At 42.9% G+C, this 22,947-nt stretch overlaps 2 protein-coding genes and 1 pseudogene across 4 annotated transcripts; 2 read left to right on the plus strand and 1 right to left on the minus strand.

Moving 5' to 3' along the window:
* The first annotated feature begins 2,947 nt into the window (after window positions 1–2,947).
* Window positions 2,948–5,243, plus strand: LOC136353767 (BTB/POZ and MATH domain-containing protein 3-like; annotated as a pseudogene).
* A 4,849-nt stretch (window positions 5,244–10,092) lies between these two features.
* On the plus strand, window positions 10,093–17,602 carry LOC9269341 (uncharacterized). 3 transcript variants are annotated; one of them, XM_026020854.2, is made up of 14 exons: window positions 10,542–10,717; window positions 11,171–11,275; window positions 11,512–11,584; window positions 11,657–11,713; window positions 12,012–12,067; window positions 13,348–13,561; window positions 14,261–14,347; window positions 14,425–14,499; window positions 14,584–14,667; window positions 15,644–15,708; window positions 16,200–16,419; window positions 16,584–16,672; window positions 17,090–17,204; window positions 17,283–17,602. In XM_026020854.2, the coding sequence occupies exons 2-14, from the start codon at window positions 11,199–11,201 to the stop codon at window positions 17,316–17,318; spliced, it is 1,248 nt and encodes a 415-aa protein (XP_025876639.1). In that variant the 5' UTR covers window positions 10,542–10,717; window positions 11,171–11,198; the 3' UTR covers window positions 17,319–17,602. The 3 variants fall into 3 exon arrangements, with proteins under 3 accessions (XP_015614829.1, XP_025876639.1, XP_025876640.1); XM_015759343.2 differs by lacking the exon at window positions 11,171–11,275 and having other exon boundaries at window positions 10,093–10,717; XM_026020855.2 differs by lacking the exons at window positions 10,542–10,717; window positions 11,171–11,275; window positions 11,512–11,584; window positions 11,657–11,713 and adding an exon at window positions 13,003–13,061 and having other exon boundaries at window positions 12,015–12,067.
* A 1,412-nt stretch (window positions 17,603–19,014) lies between these two features.
* On the minus strand, window positions 19,015–22,112 carry LOC4348720 (ent-cassadiene hydroxylase-like). Its single transcript, XM_015758523.3, has 2 exons — window positions 21,134–22,112; window positions 19,015–19,963 (listed from the first exon to the last, which is right to left on the minus strand). Exons 1-2 carry the CDS (start codon window positions 22,061–22,063, stop codon window positions 19,325–19,327), a joined length of 1,569 nt encoding a protein of 522 aa, XP_015614009.1. The 5' UTR covers window positions 22,064–22,112; the 3' UTR covers window positions 19,015–19,324.
* Between the last annotated feature and the right edge of the window lie 835 nt (window positions 22,113–22,947).

The following is a 22,947-nucleotide window of genomic DNA, read 5'->3' on the forward strand; positions in this document are numbered from 1 at the left end:
GGACTCCCCAGCGACCCCCGTGGGCTTATCTCCGCCACTTATCAGTCTGGTGCCCCGCAATGAACCATGCTATACAAAAGATAAAGCCGTTGCCCATGCTGGCTTGTGGTTGGCACGATAAATGTTTCACAACCGAAACTCGTGAACCGGTCCTTAATTGTCATGAGCACGACCATCAAAACCATGTGCCCACAACCCACCATTATCAGGTTTTAGTTGGCACATTAATTAATTAACTAATCACGATTGACCATCGTGAACTATCAATAAGCCATCATGAAATAATAGTGAGTCATTAGTTATCCCATAAGTGTACTAATGTTTCTAAGCAGGGCTAAGCAATTATATCTAATATCTAGTTGAACCAATATAAATAAAGCTCAACTAGTCAAATTATAATAACCCAAGGTATCAAGGAATAAGGTAATCAATATACAAAAGGGCCATAACAAAGAATAGGTCAATTCCACCCAATGACATTCGAAAATAGATGCAATAGTTGAATAGAAACAATAGCTTTAAATAGGATCAACATGCTCAAAGGGTTGTTTGGGATCTGTGTGACTTGCCTTGCTGGCCTTGGAACTCTTCAAACTCTTCTTCCGCGAAAACGGACTCTCCGGAAACGACGGAATCTAAGCAAAAAGAAGCAAAATCACCAAAACAGCACATAAACAAGCATGAACAGTACATGTGGATATTTTTAATGTGTAGATCTCAATTTTAGAAAAATTTAGAGACTTGAACCAACTAAATCGGAGCTAAGATGAATTAGTTATGAATTTTTAAAGATTAAATCGGATTAAAACACTTAAATCGGTTTAAATTGAATTATGACGCAATAATGAATTATTTTTGAAAAGGAAAAAGGGATTTATTGCGTCAGCGGCTAGGGTTTGGTGGACCGGGCGCACGGGCGGCGGTTCACACGAACGGACGGCCGAGATTGATCCGATCCAAATCGGATGGCCGAGATCGATCGGACCACGACCGGCTCACGGGAGAGGATCCCGATGACGTCAGCGATGACGTCACCGACGACGGCGGCGGCTCGGCGAAGAAGACGGCTCGGGCGGCGGACACTCGCCGGCGAACGGCGGCACCACGGCACCAACGGAGGGCACCAGCACGTAGAGGACAACGCGGCGAACACACCGGTGACCAAAACGGCGGCGGAAAAGGAACGGACGACGACGGCGACGAGAAGGAAGCGGCGGCTACCTTCGGGTTGTCGACGGCGACGACGCTCCGGCGGGTTCCGACGGCTGCGAAGGGGCGGACGAGGACGGCGGCGACCTGACGATGACGACGGCGGTCTTCCCGAGCGACGACGACGGCTGGAGCGACGGCGGAGCACGGCTGAAGCTGCTGCGGCGACGGCGAAACTAGGGCGCACGGCGCTAAAGCTCTTCCGACGACGAGAGGCGAAGGCGAGGGCTGCGACGGGTAGAGGAGACACCGGGGGTCCTTTTAAAGGGGCTCGGAGGCGGCGGCGAAGGCCCACGGCGACGGCAACGGCGAAGGAAACCTTCGGCTTGGAGAGAGGGAAAACCGATCCGAATCGAACTCGATTCCAAAGCTTTCCAAAGCGATTTAACCAAAGATTCCAAAGGAGAAAAGGTAGAGGAGATCCCGAGGATCATTTCCCCTCTATTGATTCGGCCGGAGAAGGAAAGGAGCGGCCGGATTTGGAAAGGAAACGGCGGCGGCGCGAAACTAGGGTTTCGGGCGGCGGCGGCCGAAGGTAGACGACGACTGACGGGTGGGCCCCACCTGTCAGCGACAGCGCGCTCGCGCGGGCGGCTGCGGACTGGGCCGGACTGGGCCGAGGAGAGAGAGAACGGTTTTGGGCCGACTTTCGGCCCAAAGCCAAAAGAAGACTTTTTAAAACCTTTTTCAATTAAAATTATTTCTTAAATGCAATTCCATTTATTAAAAATACTTTCTTAGCTCAAATAAATCCCAGAAAAATCTAGGAATTATAGAATTAAGCAAAGTATTTAATGAAATTTTATCTTGCCCAATTTTATATTGGAATTTATTAATTAAACTTAGATTTTCTTTTCAAGACTTTTAAAATTATTTCTAAAAATTCCATTTAAACAACAATTTATATATTTTGAATTTTCAGGGTGTGACAGCCGTCGATCTTGAGAACGTGGCTGGCTCGCGTTGTTACGGCCGTGGAGGCGGACGATGGCGCAGGACCATCGCCGGCACCGGAGGCGAGGGTCGTCGCCATCGTCATGGCAGGACGTAGGGAGAAGCAATTAATCTCGTTTCTCGATCGTGAGTTTTTAGCGTCCAATTGCTTAATTAGCAATTAATTCCTTCTTTTACCAAGGATTCCTTCCTTTTGGTCTGCAACCTTGGATTCACCTTCCTTCTTTTTCGTGGATCACTTGCTTTTTTTTGCACTCGAATGTTCGTTGCGGCTACCATCGATGCTATATATACATCAATTAGCGTATACGCGCTAGATTGCGTAGCTGGCGCACGCGCTCTTTAGGCTCATGGTACCCACGTCCCTAGTTTCGTCACCTTTTTTTTTAATTAGTTAAGATACTACCCTAATCAATGCTTTTAGTACGTATTAGCGAGACAACTACTGATCTAATCAATGACTTGCCCGACGCCACCTGTTGCGCAATAAATAGCAGCGATCGATCGGTCGTGAACTATTGAACCATACAAAATGAAAGGATAGGTCTATCAGTAAAACGGAAAGGTCAAGTAAAACAGGAAAGGTGAATCGAAAATGGCAGTTCTCCGAGGCTCCGAGCACGCACGCAGTTGGAGTTGGAAGCTAACCGTGCGGGAGATTTATTGCTTCTTCCCGTTCCCAGATTCCCTATCAAATTTACACCAGGAAATCAATCCCTTTTAACTCGGCAAACCTATCAAAACACGCACAGGACGAGTGTCTCCTTCATACGTACATCCTGTCATGACGACGACGACGACGACTCTCGCCTCCAGCGCCGGCGATGTTCCTCCACAATTGTGGCTGCGCGAGCCAACCACGTACTCAAGATCGACGGGTATTCTAGCGCATTGGAAGCCAACTATAAGCTCAGATCTTTTCCGTTCAGTGCTGGAGGCCATACCTGGCACATCAACTATTGTTGCACGCAGGGGCGGAACTGCCCATTGGGCGGCCGACCCAGCTACAGCCCGCGTCGCCCCACACCCCCTTGGCCATATCTATTTAAAAATTGTCATATGTAGAAAGCCCACGCGCGACGGCCCATCAGTGTCCGCTTCTGTCTCGAGCGCGACGTTTCGTTTCTCTGTTTCTCCCGCATCGCTCGCTCGCCGAGAGAGACAGAAGCCGAGACGTCGGTCGACTTCCTCCGCCAGTCCGCCTCCGCGCCAGGCGCCACGCCGGTCGCTGGCGATGCCTACACGCCGCCACCACTGTCCGCCGCACAGGGAGCGCACCGCAGAGGACAGACGACGACGGCACGACGCCTAGCCGCCACCGCCCACCGTCAGGTGCCCTAGCGTCTAGCGAGCAGCGACGGCCGACGCCCGACGGCCGGCCGCCCGGCCTGACGCCGCTCGCAGCCGGCCACGGCCAGGCCGCCGCCCGCCAGCGCCAAGGTCCGCCACCGCCAGCGCCTGCCGACCTCGCCTCCTGCTCGCCTGCTCGAGACCTGCCGAGTGCCGACCTCGCCTCCTGCTGGCTGCTCGGGCAGTGAATCAATCAGCAAGTTACTAAGTAAGCAACGTCTCATGCTCTCACTCCTCTCAGCGAATCAACAAACAAATCACTAAATTAGTGTCTCACTGTCTCAGCTATGAATATAATCAAGACAGATTTGCGCAGTAGGATGTCCGATAAATGGCTCAATGATTTGACATCGTGCTACATTGAGAAGGAGATTTTAGAGGGCTTGATTTTGAAAAAGTTAAGGAGAGTCATGGGTGACCAACGAATAGAGTTGCCTAAACCTTCTAGAGTCCCTAGAAGAGCTTAGTGTTTTATTGCCGGTATGTCTTCTCATATATTTATCTTTTTTAAATATATCTATCAACAATGCTTTATGAGTCTTTTGGCGTATGATGAATTATGTATTGCGCAAATATTATTGGTTTGCTTTAAAATTGTTTTGTTTGCCTTAATTATAGTATAAATATGATATTAGTTCCGTTTAGTGTCCTTATGAAGCAAATATCTCCGCCCCATCATGATTTTAATCCTGTGTCCGCCACTGGTTGCAAGGACTACATCTCCTTCTACCTTTTCCTCGAAGACGCGGTCGATGAGCCTGTGATGGGACAGGTTACATTTAGCTTACTCGACCAAGACGGGAAGCCGGTGCTGTCACGCACCCATACCACCCGAATGTTTAGCTTCTCACTTAATAGCTCCTTTGGCTTCCACAAATTCATTAGAAGGGAAGATATGGAGCAATCGAAACATCTCAAGGACGACTGCTTCGCCGTCAGTGTCCATTTAGTTATCACCAAGGGAGCACCTTCCGTCAAGGTACCACCATCGAACTTGCACAGTCATTACGGTGATCTCCTCTCAAGTAAACAGGGCGCCGACGTTGAGTTCATGGTCCGCAGTGAGATATTCACGGCGCACCGACTAGTGCTCGCGGCACGATCACCAGTGTTAAGGCGGAGCTCTTCGGGCCATTGAAGGAAGGCACCACGACAGATGCTATACAGATTGATGGTATGGATGCACAGATGTTCGAGGCTCTACTTATCTTTATCTACACGGATATGTTGCCAAAGATGGACCAAGAAGACGAGGTAGCAATGGCTCAACATCTGCTCGTCGCATCGGATACGTATGGACTGCAGAGGCTCATGTTGATCTGCGAAGATAGATTATGCAACCATATCAATACAGACTCCCTGGCAATCATGTTGGTGTTGGCCGAGAAGCACCACTGCATACGTCTTAAGGAGGTGTGCTTTGAGTTCCTCAGCTCCTCAACGGCTCTAGTCGAGTTCATGGAATCAAGTGACTTTCTGTATTTTATACGGAGCTGTCCTACTGTTTTGAAGGATCTGATTTACAATGTCGCTGCTCATGGAAAATGAAATACATTTTCATTTGGTGAATGATGGAAGGAAAATTGCTTGCGTATAGACATTAGGCTTCAATCATGACAACATTCAACTGTTCAGAAAGATTAGCTAAAGGTTTTCTATGCTGTCAAAACACAAACATCTGTATTGGAGTGGGTTCAGGCGTTCCCCTATAACTATAATAAGTGTTTAATCCCCAGTTTTATGTGGCCCTTCCACCATTTGGTTTTCTAAAATTGTTGCCATTTTTACATTCCCTATTCAATAGTACTAGCTTATAAACTCACGCATTCGCGCGACTATAACCATGCTCTTATTTATGAGTTGTTACCCCGTTGCCTTTTGCACCTACATGACCCCTTATCGTCCTCTTATTTTTGGTGCTACATGAGTTATCAACCTTTTGTTTTCTTCACCGCTGCATGACCTCATTATCTTATTATTTTTCATTGGACGCCTGCTTTATAGTCCACCTACGTACATTTTATATGTTTTTTTAAGTAATTAGTTTGATTTTGTATAAAATTTATGCACAAAACATACAATTATGTATACTTTTTCTGTAAATCCTATAATATTGTACAAGTGATCCCCACTTAGTGCAGTTAATAGCAATTCTCTATGTTTTCCTGCTTCCACGTCACCCCTATTTTCCCTGGCCGTTAGATTTCAATCGAGCGATCGAGCCATCCTTCGTGTTTGTCTATCTGCAATTTCGCATCACAGCCACCAAATTGTGTTCCCCAAACGTCTAGCCGTGGTCCACTGCATCTGCATCACCTCCCTCCGCGGTGGGCGAAGCCACACGCCTCTCTCCCGACCCAGCGCCATCGCCATCGCCAGTCCAGCCATCCCTCCCTCTCCCACGACACACGAGTCACGAGGTCGCCCCTCCCCATCCTCCTCTGCGAGGGAGGTCGCAGCTGCCCTTCATCCCTACCAATCACCCGCCTCCTAGGTGAGAAATTTAACAATATGCCACCCCATGAGGGTGGTTTTAACAGGATGCCACCTTATAGGATGTCCTTATAAAAATGTCACTCCATAGATGATACTTCTTAATGAAATGCCACTTTGGGGTGATTAGAGGCTTTTAATCACATTTTTGGGTGATTAGAGGCTTTTAATCACACTTTAGGGGTGATTAGAGGCCTCTCTCGCCCGGGCGGTTGTCGCCGCTGCTCCCCCGCTTGGCCACCGCTTTCATCGCCCTTCCGCGTGCTCGTCGGAGTCGTTGCAGCTGCTCCCCCGCTCAGCTGTCACTTTCGTCGCCCTTCCGCGCGCCCGCCAGAGTTGGCTGCCGTTGTCCGTCGCGCTTCCGTCGACGTCGGCTCCTAGGCAGAGGGACGCGGCGGTGGGCCACATCTCGCTCGCCGGCTCCGTGCAGCCTGGCGCCCGCCACGGGGGTGTTCGGAGAGCGCGACGACGACGGCGAAGAGGGCAGGGAGGAGTGGCGGGGACGGCGAAGAGGGGAGCACGGCGTGGAGGAGGAGGCGAAGTGGAGGCTGGAGATGGCGGCAGCGGCTGCTGCTATGGTGGCGGATGCGGCAGGAGCTTGGGATTTGCATGGGTGGCGGCGGTGGGGAGGAGGGGGGAGAGGACGCTGGTGAGTAGACGTGGATATTTTTTGCGGGCAGCACGTGTCACACAGATTCTCTAATCACCCTAAAGTGGCATTTTATTAAAAAGCATCCTCTATGCATAGTGGTATTTTTATAAAGACATTCTATTGGGTGGCATCTTGTTAAAGCCACCTCTATAGAGTGGCATATTGTTAAATTTCTCGATAAAACCTCAATATTGCCCAAGTGACTTAGATACTCTATCGCATATGCCGTATGTTCAATTTTTGATCTGCTTTTGTTTTTCCATGATCAGCAGATGATTAGATAAACTATTGAGATGATCGCAGCATCAAATTGTACTGTGAGTACATATAGAAATAACTCAAGGACCTGAAGATCTTTAGCAACTATTTAATGATGCATATTGTATTTAGTTGCTAATAATTTTACGGACGTGACTACAAAGCGATCGGTTGCCCGTTTGCTTAGAGCAGCGACCACTTCATCCCAGATTTTGAATATCATGGTGCTTGTCTTTTTTACCTCTTTAATGACTTATATTTTTTAAATCACATATTTTTTTTATCTATTTGTATCATTGTACTCCACTCAAAATATACGACGAAACAAGATCCATGTTGAATATTTTCAAACGTTTTATTAATTTAAAAGTAATTTATTTAAATTGTAGAAGTAACTTAGCTATGCAATAGAAGTAACTCTATATAGCATTAGAAGTAATTAAATTATGAGTGAGTTGAAATAAGAAACTATATGGAGTAAATTCAAAAGGAAAGTGTAGAGAAGATTTTCACGTAAATACATTTATGAAAGTAAATTTAATAAAGACTGAAAGCAATTAATATAAATCATAAAAATAACTTAGCATAGAATAAAAGTAAGTTGTTACGACATTAGAAGTAAATCCGTTGTAGGGATAAAAATATGGGTCTATCTAGAAATTAAATTTAATCAGTACAAATTATGGAATTGACTAAGAGCAATAATACAAGCAATCAACTCAGAGCATTATGAATGTGTGAGAAGTAATTTAATCAAATCTAATAGTAATTTATATATATGTGTCGATGATATGGGTCCGGGGTACCATGCTTAAAGGGGAGAAGCCGCCCCCCTATGTCCACGTGGCGCTTCCCCCGAGGGGATCGGGCCCGTGGATGGGTTGCAGCCGCCCCTCCCTAGCCCGAGGGGTCAGACTCCTCGGGGCGGTCACCACATGGCCGCCATGCAAGTGATGTTAGGTGGACACCCCTTAGCACCCACCTAACCACATTTAGTGCGGGTAGAGCAGACGCACCATGCCACATTAAATGCGGCGTGCTGCGCACCTGACTAACTCATGACCGGTGCGTGACCGGTCAAATGATAGATGAGACGGCGGCAAAGCCAGGCGCGCTTTGGCCGTGTGTCAGGCGGCGTGCGGCGGTGCGGCAGGTATGCCCCATCCCATCGCGATGATGATTGGCCCAGCGCCTCTCGACTGTCCAGAGTCGGCTTGACCGCTCCGGACATGCCCGAGATCGTGTTCCCGGTACATGCGCGCCCCCAAGTCCACCTCCATTAAATGGTAAATGATGGGGATCCTCCCCGAGTCGGCCTACATCAGCCGCCATGATTTGATAGGCTCCACACAGCAGCCGATGTATAGACGACTTCTAGGTTGAGGCACAAGACACACATTTAATATAGAGAATATTTTCCCTCTTCACTAGGCAACACTCCCAATGCAAGTGGGAATCCCTTGGAGTATAAAAGGAGGTCCATTTCTAGTGAGGAGGGAGATCGATCAATCAAGAGGTGGAACACTTAGCCCTACCTTGTACAATAGAGATTCAGAGACTTTGTAAGCTCAGAAAAATCATCATATACATGAATAGGGTATTACGCTTCTTAGCGGCCGAACCTGGATAACTATCGAGTATCTCATCTTCGTCGAGGGCCTGACCCCCTCGATCTCTCTTAATCCTACCAACTCCTCAACTTTCACTCGCTGCCTCCAGCCGAACTAACAAAGGAGGGGCCTCACGGTCCCCCGCTCGAGGAGTCCATCCTCCGACAATACGATAAAAGTAACTTACATATATAATAAAAGTAATTTACAACATAAATGTTTTATCATCATAATATAGTCATGTAAAATCTTGCTATAAAGATTTAATTGCAACGAACACAATGGTGTAATTAGATTGTAGATCGGATATATGTAAGATCTTGTTATAAAGATTTAATTGCAACGAACACAATGGTATAATTAGATTGTAGATCAGATAAGTAATTTAAGAGTAAATTTTTTAAGAAGGTAAAAAAGACCTGCATAGCCTAATAGCAAAAAAAATACTTGCATGTGTATAACGTATAGTAGTACTTCCCTCACGTTTCGTGGCCATAGCTCGTTAAGTTGAGATAGATTTGGCGTTTTATTATCCAACACCTTTCCCATCCCAGAAGTTAAAGGGGAAAAGGAAAAATAAAAATTTCATCTGGATGAGTCTACGGCTCGGGCGACCAATCCGTTTGGAGCAAAATCGGACGCTGACGTCAACGACCGCTTTACGTGCAACTGATTTTCTCGTAAATTACTTATCCAAATCATGATCCGATTGCACCATTAAATTCGTTGTAATTAAATCTTCAAAACAAGACCACACATGGATATATTCCGACGAAAAAAATAGCTTATTATTGAATTATTTTTAAATGTTGCACGATGTTCCACCAGGTATATCGGAATTGTTTCATTAAGTAGATCGAAAATGTTTCGCTCGTTTAAATCGGGTGTTGTTTCACCTTATATAAAAACAATGTTTCAGCAAATAGCGAAAGAATGTTTCAGTTCACTGCAACATTAGATCTATACATAGTGAAACATTGTGAGTATACTAGGTGAAATATTTTTCGGTGGAACAAAAAATAAACCAAATTCCCTTAATACCCTTAATAGGGGGTTTCCAAAATATGTGGGTTTTTTATTGCAATGGAATGTTTCATTCACTACAACATTAGATCTATACATAGTGAAATATTGTGAGTACACTAGGTGAAACATTTTTATGGAATAAAAAATAAACCAAATTTTCTTAATAGAGAGTTTTAAAAATATGTGGGTTTTTTTGTTGCAATGGAGTATTTCAGTTCACTGCAACATTAGATCTATACGTAGTGAAACATTATAAATACACTAGGTGGAATATCTTTTATGGAACAAGAGGAGGGATAAGTGGGTGGGTCTAGATAGGGAGAGAGGAGCGTGCGCATGGGGGAGGGGAGCGACCGATTTTCCCACCTCCACCGGTCGTCTTTCGTAATAATTCGTAATAATGTACAATGCTCAAATGCTTTGATATATGAGAGGCATTGAGGCCCATCTAAAAGAATATGTGGCCTTGTTTGGTGGGCTTTTAATCTTCAAAGCAAGGAGTCCAATTGATTTACAGGGTTTTATCTTTCCCCTTCCAACATCCGCTACGTTTCGATCGTCGAGCGCTCCTTCTAGGGTTTCTGCTTCTTCTCCCCCCCACCAAATCCAGGTCTCCACGCGAGTCGACGAGCGGCGCCGCCATGGAGTTCGACGAGTACGAGTACCTAGAGAAGACGGTCGAGCCCTCCGCGCCGTCGACCAACGGCTCCGGCGAGAAGGACCGCGCCGGCTCCCGCCGGCGCTCCTCCGGCGGCGGCCGCGACGACGAGGAGCGCGGGTCGAAGCGCTCACGCTCCGGGGAGGACCGGGACCGGGACCGTGACCGGCACCGAGGCGGCGGCGGCGGCCGGGAGCACCGGGATCGGGATGACGGGAAGGAGAAGGAGAGGAGCAGCCGCAGCCGCGGCAAGGATGCGGAGAAGGATAGGGGCAAGGATGGGGAGAAGGATAGGAGCAAGGAAGCGGAGAAGGATAGGAGCAGGGACAGGGACAGGGACAGGGACAGCGAGAGGGACAGGCGCAGGGAGAGGGATAGCGGGAGGGAACGAAGAAGCAGCAGCCGCCCTGAGCGTCGCCGCACGGAGGAGGAGGAGATGGTGAGGGAGCTCCAGAAGGAGCGCGAACGCAGCGACCGCAACCGTGACTACCGTGACCGCGATGTTAGGTGAGAATTTCTCAACTCCCCAACCTCTCTATTGCAACACCTCTATTGCAACATCTGGAATATCTATTGCAACACCTGGAATATGATAGAATCGTTGATGTGATTTGCTTTAGTAGAAACCCCTAGGCCCTTGTGTAATTTAATGGTTTTTATCGAATTCCTGTGAAATTTATGTGTTTCAATAGGGGTTTTATCTTGTGTTAGCTATGGATTGCATTATCAAATAGTTAATTTTTCTTGGGGATACTTAAAGTGATTAAAGTTGTGTGAGATGGGTATAGGATGTTACTTATTGAATGCACGCAATTTTTTTATCGAAAAGTTAGTGATTATGTGTTGAATTTGGTTTTGCCTGTTCTTTGTGTACACATGGAACATAGCGATGGTTCTATCTCTGGTGATCTGCATAGCTTCTAAATGTCTGATGTAGCTTACTGTCATTATATCATCTAGGTTTGTCAAACTTGAATATTGAACATGAATGTGGGACTCGCAGATACAATTCGCTAGGGCAGTCTTCAGATGGTCTTGGCAATTGGTCCTGACTAAGGATATCAGGTCATGAATCTTCAATTTTTCTTTCTTGTGATGCATTTATAAGCTAGCAACTGGGCCTGGCTGCTAGCCTACTACGTTGAGAGATTTTTAGATAACTGATTTTTTTTTGTGCTTATCAAGGGTTTCTGATAGGCAATGATTATGCCATCTGTAATTTTGATATTTTTTATTCATCATCCTTTGATGTGTTGATTATGCTGCTTTTCTCTTTTCTCAAGTTCCTTTTTTATATGCAGACGTAGGAAAGATGACGGTGCAGAGCCAGAAGCTGATCCAGAAAGAGATCAAAGGACTGTATTTGCCTTCCAGGTTGGTTTCACAAGTAACTTTTTTATTTTTCTTCTTTATGCATTATGCTAATGTTCATCGGCATTACTGTAGCTATCTTTGAAGGCAGATGAAAGAGACGTCTATGAGTTCTTCTCAAGAGCAGGGAAGGTGAGAACATGTTTACATCACACTGCTCTGATTTGAAACTGTTCCCATCTTACAATATTTTTATCTATGTGCATAGCATTGATGAACACCGAAACTTCAAATTTATGACATAGGCTTGGACTGATTAATTATTTTGTTAATATAGTTACATTACATATGAGAAATTGACAGACATTGTGTTTTTCACTTGTTTATTATTGACTCATCACTTGTGTTGAAATTATGTGATTGTTAAGATTTCTGGTTGTATTAAACTTTTATCCAAGCATCTAATGATTGCTCTTACTCTTCTGTGAAGGTCCGTGATGTTCGCCTTATTATGGACAGGAACTCGCGGCGTTCCAAAGGAGTTGGGTGAGTTCTTGGTACCTCTTTATTTGCTCTGATGTACAATTGTACATTCCTTTCACTGGATGTTTTTTCTAGAATGTACATGTGTTCTTTGACTTTAACAATTCGACTTCCAGAATATGTGGGCTAAAATTTTGACCCGGCCATAGGATTGTTGTTAGTCATGGATGACTCCTTGCTTCCATAACACATGCAAAATACTTTGAACATAGCAAATATGACATTAGAAAAGACAATAATCAAACAGTTTGAGCACACAATATCACCAATTTGTCGTTTGATGGAACTTTTGGGGAGTATCAGGAGCTTTCGAATAAGCATGTTACAATCGTGATGCATGTTTTCTTGTAAAAGCTCAGAAGCATATTGAAGCCACCAGCAGTGGTAGATACATGTTTCACGCTTAAGTGTGCTAATTTGGAACAAGTGCACACTTGCAAACAAATATCATTACACAAGCAACAGTAGCATTGCTATGTCAACTAGGATTACCCAGATCTATGCCTGCTCTTGGCAAGAGAACCATAACTCAAAAAAAAAAACAAGTGTGCTTCAATCAAAATCTACTTGTAGCCTGGGCACGTGCCAGTTCAACTTCCAAATGGTATGCCTTGCTTGAGTATACATTAAATTGCAATTTTGTACACGCTTTGTCTAGTCTGGTTTAGCTTATTAGAGTTAATGCTATAGGATAAATTTGGTTACTACGACAAATGTCTCCTGAAAAGCTTTTTATAGACAATTTATTTTGTTTAAATTTCTCTTTGGAAATCTAATTGATTGGTAGTTTTTTTTTGTTTTGAATATTACTTATCAGACTCTACTACATTTTGTTTTTTGATCTATTTCTGGTTGTATAATTGCATAAACACTTATATAGTTCGTAATTGATTTTTTTTCTTGGGGAACATTTTTCATCAGTTTGTCATACTCAACAGGATTGCACACTGAAATATTTATAATTTGGTCTACCTGCTGGGATTGTCGACAGTTACAAGTAAGATGGAATATTAGATCATTCTGATGCCGTCAGCAATCTTGGACAGTTTGATTCCAGATTATTTGACAAAACAATTGGTGCAGGTTTTTAGGAAATAACGAGGATGCCCAAGAACGAAATTTAAAAGTTTGCTGCACACAAAAGTTTAATCCAAATTTCTAAGTTTCTGCGAGCTTATGAAAAAAAGACTAACATATATGAGACTACTTATAAAATGTACTTCCTTGACAGTTTTTAGTTGGATACTCTGATACGAGTACTAAAGATCTATATAACATGGCAGGTACATTGAGTTCTATGATGCTATGTCTGTTCCAATGGCGATAGCTCTAACTGGTCAGGTGCTTCTTGGGCAACAAGTGATGGTTAAGCCCTCAGAGGCTGAAAAGAATCTAGTTCAGTCAAACGTGGCATCAGGTGGAATAGCTTCAGGTGGAGCAAGAAAGTTGTATGTTGGCAACCTACATTCCAATATCACTGAGGATCAATTGAGACAGGTGAACCACTGAATCTTTTAGCACAAACAGTGATACATTGCTTTCCCAGTTTGTAGATGAGAAAACATAGTAAAATAATGACAAAATTGAATTAATGTGCGTGGTTTCTTTTGTGTCATTGCTATCTCATTTAGGTGTACGTGGTTTCTTTGGTTATTCATTTTAATATAGGCACAGCTTAAGTACTTAATGTCTAACTTGCTTATAACACTAGTTTGAAATAACATTGCTGTGCCACTGAAAAGTGATCCTAGAGCCATTTTGTCTTCCTCAAACTGGTTGCTGTTCCCCAAATTATTCACCAAAATTGTCCTGAAATAAATAACTTGTGATAAAGTACCTCATGTTGAGAAAACAATCTTCTAAAATTTTCATTCAATTGCTAGTTGCAACAAGTTTGCAATGTATGCAAATTTTGTTTCTTCTTTTCACCTCGAATAAAACAATTCTATGTAAATAATTGTTGGCTCTGAGATAAAAGGTGGTATTTTTGTCAACCAATTGTACATGAAGTATTGAAGTGGGACTTATTTGAAGTTCCTTAGTGAACAACAGTAGTTGGACGTCCTGAATATTAATATTATCCTTTGAGAAAGATGCTGCTAGATTTTGACTTTTTGTCTGAAGTACCATAGCTGATGCTTGTACACTTTTTTAATGTGCATCTTGTTATATGTGGTAATGAATACTCCATTTCAGGTATTCGAACCATTTGGGCAAGTGGAGCTTGTCCAGCTGCCGGTAGATCCACTAACCGGGCTATGTAAAGGTTTCGGTTTCATCCAGGCAAGTTTCCATATATGCCTTGAGGCTCTGAACATCTGACCATGAAACCCTGTAATGCTAATTATTTTGTTTTGCAGTTCGCACGGCTTGAAGATGCAAAAGCTGCTCAGAGTTTAAATGGTCAGCTTGATATTGCTGGAAGAGTAATTAAGGTAAATTTCTTAATATGTATATAGTATAGCTCAAAGATTTGGAACATGCTAAGAATCCATCTGACAAGTATTTGTTTCAATCAGGTCTCGGCTGTTACTGAGCAAGCTGGTTTGCAAGTTGGGGGTGCAACTACGGGAGATTTAGATGATGATGAAGGTGGAGGTTTGGTATGTTTTCCAATCCTTTCCACTTCTTTCCTCTTGTACAGTCTTTTGTAAATGGATTTATCATATTTTATAGCTCCTTTCTTTTGAAAATTTGGGAGTATGCAGAGAATTTTTAACTACAATTTTATGGTTTGGGCTCACACTTGCTAAGTTTATTTTACCTAATACAAATATTTCCATGGAGTTAAAAATTGCTCAGAGTTTAAACTGTCTGCAATTTTATATCTTTTGCTCATATATTACACTTTACACCAAATAGTACTTGCTCTACAATAGGAATGGGTTAGTGTGGCAAAAATATAGAGCTGAGACGGATGAGGCATTTTGTGGTTAAAAGTGTTTTATATTGCACATTCTACCAAATGCTAATTCTACAATGGGTGTCGTGAAAAAAAAATATTTATTGAGTAACTCTTTCCTGGAAGTATTTTTTTTTTGTTGTGCAATAGCTATTCTCATTTCGACATAAACAGTAATTTACATGAACTATGTTTTTCTTGATGTTTATCCTTTTGGGAAGTACAACATTATTAATAATTGTGGCATGGCATCTTTGCTTTTTTATGGAAGTATAACTGTACTAATAACAGCATGGCATCTTTGCTTAGGTTGTCAATATGTACCAGTTCAGATCACTTACTGATATTAGTCTCCTAGAATATGATTGTGATGCCCCTTCTTTGTTCTCTGCTTATACCTACCAGTGTTTTTGAAACAATAACATGCTAATATAGTGATGGTTTAACTTTTAAGTCTCTTCAAATGCTTATTTTGAGTTTTTGACCATAGGAAGGTGGGTTGCCAGCTGTATGTTTAGGTTATCCCTTGGTCACTATAATTTTGAGGTTGCAGCCACATCTTTTTATTGCTGCTAACTGTGTACTCATTATGTTGTATGGGAAAACCAGGAAATATGCTGGGCTATACACATCACATTTTTTATTTGCGTATTCATATTTTAATTAAATATGTGCAGGCATTAAATGCAAGCTCTAGAGCTATGCTGATGCGTAAATTGGACCGGAGTGGCACTGCAACCAGGTATCTTATTTGTTACTACGCGCTTTTCCTGCTTTTGCTATCCTTGTGATATGTTTTTTCATTTTTCATGAGGGGACCAGCTGCTGTCTTGATTCATCTTATCATGTCTAAAACTCTATGGGGTATCTGATTTGAGGAATGGGTTGATCCTAAAGCTGATCTTATGTGAACTAAGCCCAATATTTTAAAATTCTGTGAAAAATGTTGAGTAGATTAGGATAAAAATTGAGACACGTGCAGATTGAGATGGTGAGATCCTAGATCTCTCTGCTGGAGTTATATGTGCAATCATGAATGTTGAATCATAAATGTTGATACTTGATAGCACCTACTGCCCTATCGGCAGGATTCATGTATAGTAGTTTTGTCAAGACCATTCTTCATGGTTTAATGGAAACATTCTTATTTTTGTAGTACTGTTATACCTCACATTCATTGAAAATTCCATTCACTGAATCTCCTTTGATAATTTCTTTTGTGTTTATCTGCAGCATAACTGGTGGTATTGGTATTCCTGGTGTGAACACATCTGTTGAGTTACCGTCTGCATCGGTTACTGGTGCTCCTCTGCCAACCACTTCACTCATACAACCAACAATACCTGCTATTGGAACAGTTCCTGGCATACAAATTCCTGGTACTCAATCTGCAGATATTGGTTCACCTACTGAGTTTCTATTGCTGAAGAACATGTTTGACCCTGCAGTGGAGGTATTTATATATTTATGTTTTAGTTTATCGCTCTGTTCCTTCAATTTAGATGGCCACTTTACATTTCTTTATTGTATGATTCAAAATGTTATTTGTTTTAGTTTCAGTTCATCAATTGTATATGTTCGCATCTGACCGACTAATTGAATGTTCATTTTTAACAGACAGATCCTGATTTTGATTTGGATATTAAAGATGATGTCCAGGATGAATGCTCAAAGTTTGGTGCAGTAAATCACATTTTTGTTGACAAGTAAGTAACTGGTTTACTTTTTTTGGCGAATCTTAATCGTATTAGGATAAGCATACCATGTTTATCTTTAACACCTATGATTTGACTAATATGACCATTTATTTTGCACAAATGCTCACATGTCATCCATGCCACCCAAGGGTTCCTGTAATCTTGTTAGATTTATCAATTTACTAAGCTTTTTGTGGGCTCTGGGCTTTCTCTAATATACTTGGAAGGCTGTCTATAGTTTGTAAAGGTTCATTTTTATTGCACTAAAACTGTGGTAGATTCAATCACTTTGGGTACAAATGGGCAATGCCTATCAACAAGCCTACAGAATGGTTCATATTGTGCTGGCTGTTCGTTTCCAACTTGGAATCGTCTAACCTTGTTTTTTTAAAAAAAGAAAATCTAACATCGGCTATTATTGCACAGAAATACTGCTGGCTTTGTGTACCTTCATTTCGACAGTGTAGCAGCTGCGACAGCTGCTCAACGCGCACTGCATGGTAGATGGTTCGCAGGAAAGATGATTACAGCGACCTTTATGGTAAGGGGATAACATCATCCTGGTATTGTTTTTGCATATCGTGTTGCTTATTTTGATTGAGATCTTTTCTCTTTTCAGACTGCTCAGCAGTACAAAATGAAGTTCCCAAACTAGCAGACTAGTGATGGGTGGCAAAGATCGAGTTGGCATACAAGTGTGTGAGGTGAATCTGGAGCCGTTCAGCCGTTCGATCAAATTCGTAATAGTGGAGCAGCTACATTAGTTCGTTTCCTGTAACATTATGGCGTATTGGATGAATCTCGGTCCGAATAGTTGCATCGTAATGATGACTGAATATGTGATCAACTGCTTATCACCCTTTTTGATAGGAACTGTTCCCGGTGACAAGGCCCTTCTAAAGAAATGCAAGACAACTCTGATGTGTTGCCGGACAAAAAGTTCTGCTTTACAATATCGCAAATCGAACACGTCTACGCCTGCACATCAGGGTTTAGAAAACCGAATGGTTATAACGTGCGGTAATCTTTTTAGTTCTTAAAATTACGGCTAAACCATGCGCCACCCCGGTGGGGTGAAAACGGTACAGAAAATTTTTTATATTCCGGACCTATTTTCGGAAACAGAATCTGTCGGTTGGAATTTTTTTTGAAACGGAAACGAATTCAGAAATATTTTCTTAGAAACGGTAAGGGCAGTTTCCGTCGGAACTCGGAATCGGTTGAAAACTTTCCGGAAATTTTTTCGGAATTTCCGGAAATTTTATGACTGAAATACCCTGGATTTTTTTTAAGCACTGAATAGTGAATACCATGTTGTTTGGCTGTTATTTTTTTATCAAAATATTTGTTATGCAAATCTGAAGTTGCATAAGAATATTTTTTTTCCTGCATTAGGATTTATCAACAGCATTACTCTTTTAAACATAGATAATTTATTTCATAGATTGTGTTTTGTAATGTGCTGTTGAGACTTAAAAATTGGACTTATATGATTATGTTTTATGATGAATTGTTGACCGTTGAGAGTTGAGAATTGGATTTATCAGTTTGAGGGGTTTTTGTATTCTGATAAATTTTCGTTACTGTATTCGCGCCGGTCGTTTTCGCTTCGTTTTCGGTTTTGCTAATATTTGATTCCATTTTCGTATCCGGAGTTTCCGATTCCGATTTCGATTCCGAAAAAAATATGAAAACGAAAATGATAAAGGTGGATTCCGTTCGTTGCCGTACCGTTTTCACCCCTACTGGTAACCATCAAACCATGCGGTGGTGGTAACCCCATCTCAAACGGTTTGTTAAACTTGTGTTGGAAGTATTAGGTGGTGTTTGAAACCGATGAAAATAAAGGTGGCGCACGTAAAACGAGAAAATCATTAGCTTATGATTAATTAAGTTCTAACTATTATAAATTTGATAAATGGATATATTTGATATTTTAAAGCAACTTTTATATAGAAAACTTTTCACGTAATACACCATTTACTAGTTTGAAAAACGTGCTAACAGAAACAATGTAAAATTTGAATCGCATGCTAACGAAAACCGAGGTAAAAATCTGAATCTTAGTCCCGTTCTTTTCTCCAACCAGAGTTGGATGAATATTAAGATTTTCGTGGCACGCTTTTCAAACTGCAAAACAGTGCATTTCGTGCAAAATCTTTCTATATGAAAGTTTTCTCTAAAATATCATATTAATCTATTTTTCAAGTTTGTAATAATTAAAACTCAATCAATTATACGTTAATATCACCTTATTTTGCGTAAAAAACTTAATCTTCATTTTCAAGAGAAAAGAACACCACCGTAATAAGTTATCTTTCCTGATTGGCCTTGTTAACGTGAGAACCAAATTATGCAGTCCCATCTTTCATAACACTTTATTTGATATTCGATCTGATTATACCACGAAACATTCATGATACATGGAAACCAAATTATGGAGACCCATCTTTCATAACACCTAATTTGATAACATGGGACACCTATATTTGGGATGAGGCTTCCTGAATACTTAGTGCAGTTTGCAATTGTGCCAATGACATGTCGGCAGAGTAAGACAGTGACTCAACAGAGGATACACTTCCCCTTATTTGATATGCAACTTGATTGTACCACGAAATGTTCATGATCTATTAGGTATCACAAAGGATGCGTAATCTATTATACTATCACTTGTAGGTCGCTTGGAGCAACACGCGTAATAGGGCATAGAATTAGGCTAGTGCGTCTACCTCCAAATAGTCCAGGTGCCTCCTGCATGTCAATATCTTCAGGAGACATTCCATCGGGCAACTTCCAATCGAAATGGTAAAGAAGGCTTGCCAAGGGAAACTCTACATCTGCCATGCCAAGATTCATGCCTGCACACATTCTACGGCCAGATCCAAATGGAATGAATTCAAAATTGCTCCCTTTATAGTCTATGCATTTGTTTTCAAACCTCTCAGGCTTAAACTCCTCGGCATCATTCCAGTATATTGAGCTCCTGCACATTGCCCATGCGTTCACAAATACAGTTGTGTCCTTCAATATGTCATAGCCCATTACCTTGCATGTCTCACGACATCGACGAGGGCCTAAAAGGGGCACCGGGCAGTGCATCCTCAATGACTCCTTAATCACCATCTTGAGATAGGTTAACCCACTAATATCATCATCCTCTGTGATGGTGCTTTTTGCTTGGAAAGTTTGCCGCACCTCAGCATGTGCCTTAGTCATTACTCTTGGTGTACGAATGAGTTCTGCCATAGTCCAATTTAGTACGATAGTTGATGTCTCTGTGCCCCCCGAAACTATGTCCTGAAACAATATTAGCACACAAGCTATTATTTATCGATGATTAAAAATTATTTATATTTTAGTTATATATAAAGTTATACAAAACATACTCAATATTTACACAAACATATCTAAACTAGAGTTCTACAAACAGTGCTGCTTTAGTGGACCTTCACCAAGAAGTTTTTTTTTAAAGTATGTGATTGCATTTGTCCAACTTGATGCTCTTTTATGTATCCCAAGATTAAAAATGGGATTTGGCCAAAGTCTCATTTTTTCATAGAAAAAGATTAATTAGACCCCAATTATTACAGTTCAAGCTAGGCAGCTGATCTCCCAAACTAGCTGCCAAAACAATTTTCTATCTGAAATAGTAACTTCAAGAGAGTAGGGGAAAAAAGATATCGCCTAGCTTATAAATAAAAACATTGCACGAAGTGATTTTCTAGAGAAGACACTCTTAAAGTATGGAAATTTGCTACTGGACACGGGACACTACATGTCAACTTTTGTTCTTTATCACACGTCTACGATTTGCCACTAACTTTGTCATGTTCTATAATATGCCATCGACTTTTGCTTAACTTCTACGATTTACCATCGCCGTCCGGTTAGTCTCCGTTAGCACTGTACAAATTTGTCGAAATGACCAAAATACCCTTGGGACAAAAACTTTCAAAATTTGGATAAAAATTCTGAAATATTAGATTTTAAGTTTTTGACCAAATTTTGGATGTTTACAATCTTATGTTTATAATATAATATTTTGATAATTTTATCCAAATTTTGGATGTTTTTGTCCCAGGGGTATTTTGGTCATTTGGATAAAATTGTAAAGTGCTAACGAAGGCTAACCGGACGGCGATGGTAAATTGTAGAAGCTAAGCAAAAGTCGATGGCATATTGTAGAACATGGCAAAGTCAGTGGCAAATCGTAGACGTGTGACAAAGTCAATGGCATATAATGGATTCTCTCATTTTGATATGACTAACATGTAGTAAGAAAAAAAAACAGACGACCTACGTAAAGAATAATACTTCATCCGTTTCAAAATATAAGGTTTTTATAGGTATGGATCTGAATAACTACCGGTCCAAATTTACATCCATAGTTATATTTCCACACTCAAAATTCAATTAGTTGTTGGATGCTGTTGTGAGGGGGTTGGGAGTGAGGAGGCAATTGCTTACAAATAAAAGCATGACGATGAGTTCCATGGTAATTGGGATTGGTGTGTCCCCCTCCTTCTGAAGCCTGAGCAGGACGTCGAGGAAGCACTCGTTTGTGGGCCCCGCCTCGCCATCGCCGCTCCTGTCCGTCGTCATCTCCTCTCGTTCTTGTATGATCTGCTCCAAGATAAGCTCCATCTTCTTCCGGCTGGCGAGCGCCCTGCGCGGCGCCGTGCCGAGCATCCGCGCGAGCCTGCTCGACGGGAAGAGGTCGGCGACGGTGAGCCACGACGTCTGGCTCAGGGCGGTGCAGAGCGCGCCGAGGAACTCGTCGCGGTGCTTGCTCCGGCCACCGACGCAGCACCTCACCATGATGTCGTTGACGAGCCTGGCGACCCTCTCGCTGAGGTTCACGGCGACCTCGCCGCCGCCGGCGGCGGACGCGGCGAGGTCCCGGACCAGGCGCGCCACCTCCTCCTCGCGGATCCGCCGGAATGACCTCACCCGCGCGGCGGTCAGCAGCTGCTGCGTGCAGAGCATCTTGAGGTGGCGCCACCGCTCGCCGTAGGGGGCGAAGGCGAGGTCGCCGCCGCCGAAGGTGATGGCCCCGAGCGTGGTGGTGATGAACCGGTCGGCGAACCTGGCGTCCTGGTTCTTGAGGACCTCCTCCGCCGCCTCCGTCGATGACACGACCACCGCGGGCACCTCGCCGAGCCACACCTGCATGAGCGGGCCGTGCTTCTCGGCTAGCGCCCGCATCGAGCGGTGGATGCTGGGGCTCCTCATCACGAGGTGGTGGAGGCTGCCGATCACCGGCAGCGTCCATGGCCCCGGCGGCAGGTTCAGCCTCGGCTTGTTGGTTGCACGATATACCAGCTTGGAGATGGTCACGATGGAGACGACGGACACGGCCAGAGCCAGCAGCAGCAGCTGCAGCAGCTTGTCGTCCATGACACAGTACGTGCGAAATCGAGCAGCTGGCTACCTTACAGAGTACGTAGAAGTTGCAGCATACTGGGGTACTATATATAAATAGAGAGCTGCTACAAAACAGGATCCCGTTGTAACGGGATAGACATATTAACTATTCTCTTGCACGAGTATTATAGGTATTAGATCCTAGGTATCACAGGTACTGGGTAACATATATCACAGTTATCGGGTACCATGTAGCTATACCACAACAGGTATCAGGTACTGTCTCATAGAAGGGTATCCCGTCCAACGGGATATCATTGTCTAGGTTTTCTGATATAAATAGGCAGAAAAGGCCATGGCAAATTTAATTGGCAAGTGCGTGGCGAACTTGATCGATGTTGTGCAAGTCGAAGAGGTGTGGCAACCCGACCGCGGAACACGGCGCCTTCCCGTGCGAATACGTTGCACGTACACACCATGTGCATAGCTCCATCCACCGATCCACGCGCGCCGTGGAACTCCTCGCCCATTCGCCCCACCATACCGCACCATCGTATCGGGCGGATGGGATCGTATCGGGCTTTTGGTTATGGATCGTTTTATTCCAAGCAATATGGGGATCTTAGATAATAGGATTGGTTTTTCTAGCAGTATGGGGATCTCAGCTTTTGGATCCAATAAATTATTTTTCTAATGTTCGATTTAATATTTATATAAGTTGTATGTAGCTATCATGCGAAAAAAAAGGGTAATAACAACAACAGGGCAAAAGGAGTTGGGACTCTACTCTCATCTTTTTCCGTGGGCACACTTTTCAAACGGTTAAACGATTCATTTTTTGAAAATACTTTCTATACGAAAGCTGCTTAAAAAAATCATATTGATGCATTTTTTTTAAAAAAAGCTAATACTTAATT

The sequence above is a fragment of the Oryza sativa genome, chromosome 10 (assembly GCF_034140825.1).
Source record: "Oryza sativa Japonica Group chromosome 10, ASM3414082v1".
Taxonomy (NCBI): domain Eukaryota; kingdom Viridiplantae; phylum Streptophyta; class Magnoliopsida; order Poales; family Poaceae; genus Oryza; species Oryza sativa.

Excerpts from the sequence above, each read along its gene's own strand:
- LOC9269341 (XM_015759343.2), top strand. The coding sequence starts at position 10,194 with ATGGAGTTCGACGAGTACGAGTACCTAGAGAAGACGGTCGAGCCCTCC. Across the intron at positions 16,420-16,583 it reads TGTTTGACCCTGCAGTGGAG|ACAGATCCTGATTTTGATTT; the intron begins GTATTTATATAT and ends CATTTTTAACAG. Across the intron at positions 16,673-17,089 it reads AATCACATTTTTGTTGACAA|AAATACTGCTGGCTTTGTGT; the intron begins GTAAGTAACTGG and ends ATTATTGCACAG.
- LOC4348720 (XM_015758523.3), bottom strand. The coding sequence starts at position 22,063 with ATGGACGACAAGCTGCTGCAGCTGCTGCTGCTGGCTCTGGCCGTGTCC. Across the intron at positions 19,964-21,133 it reads TCATCGTCATGCTTTTATTT|GACATAGTTTCGGGGGGCAC; the intron begins GTAAGCAATTGC and ends ATATTGTTTCAG.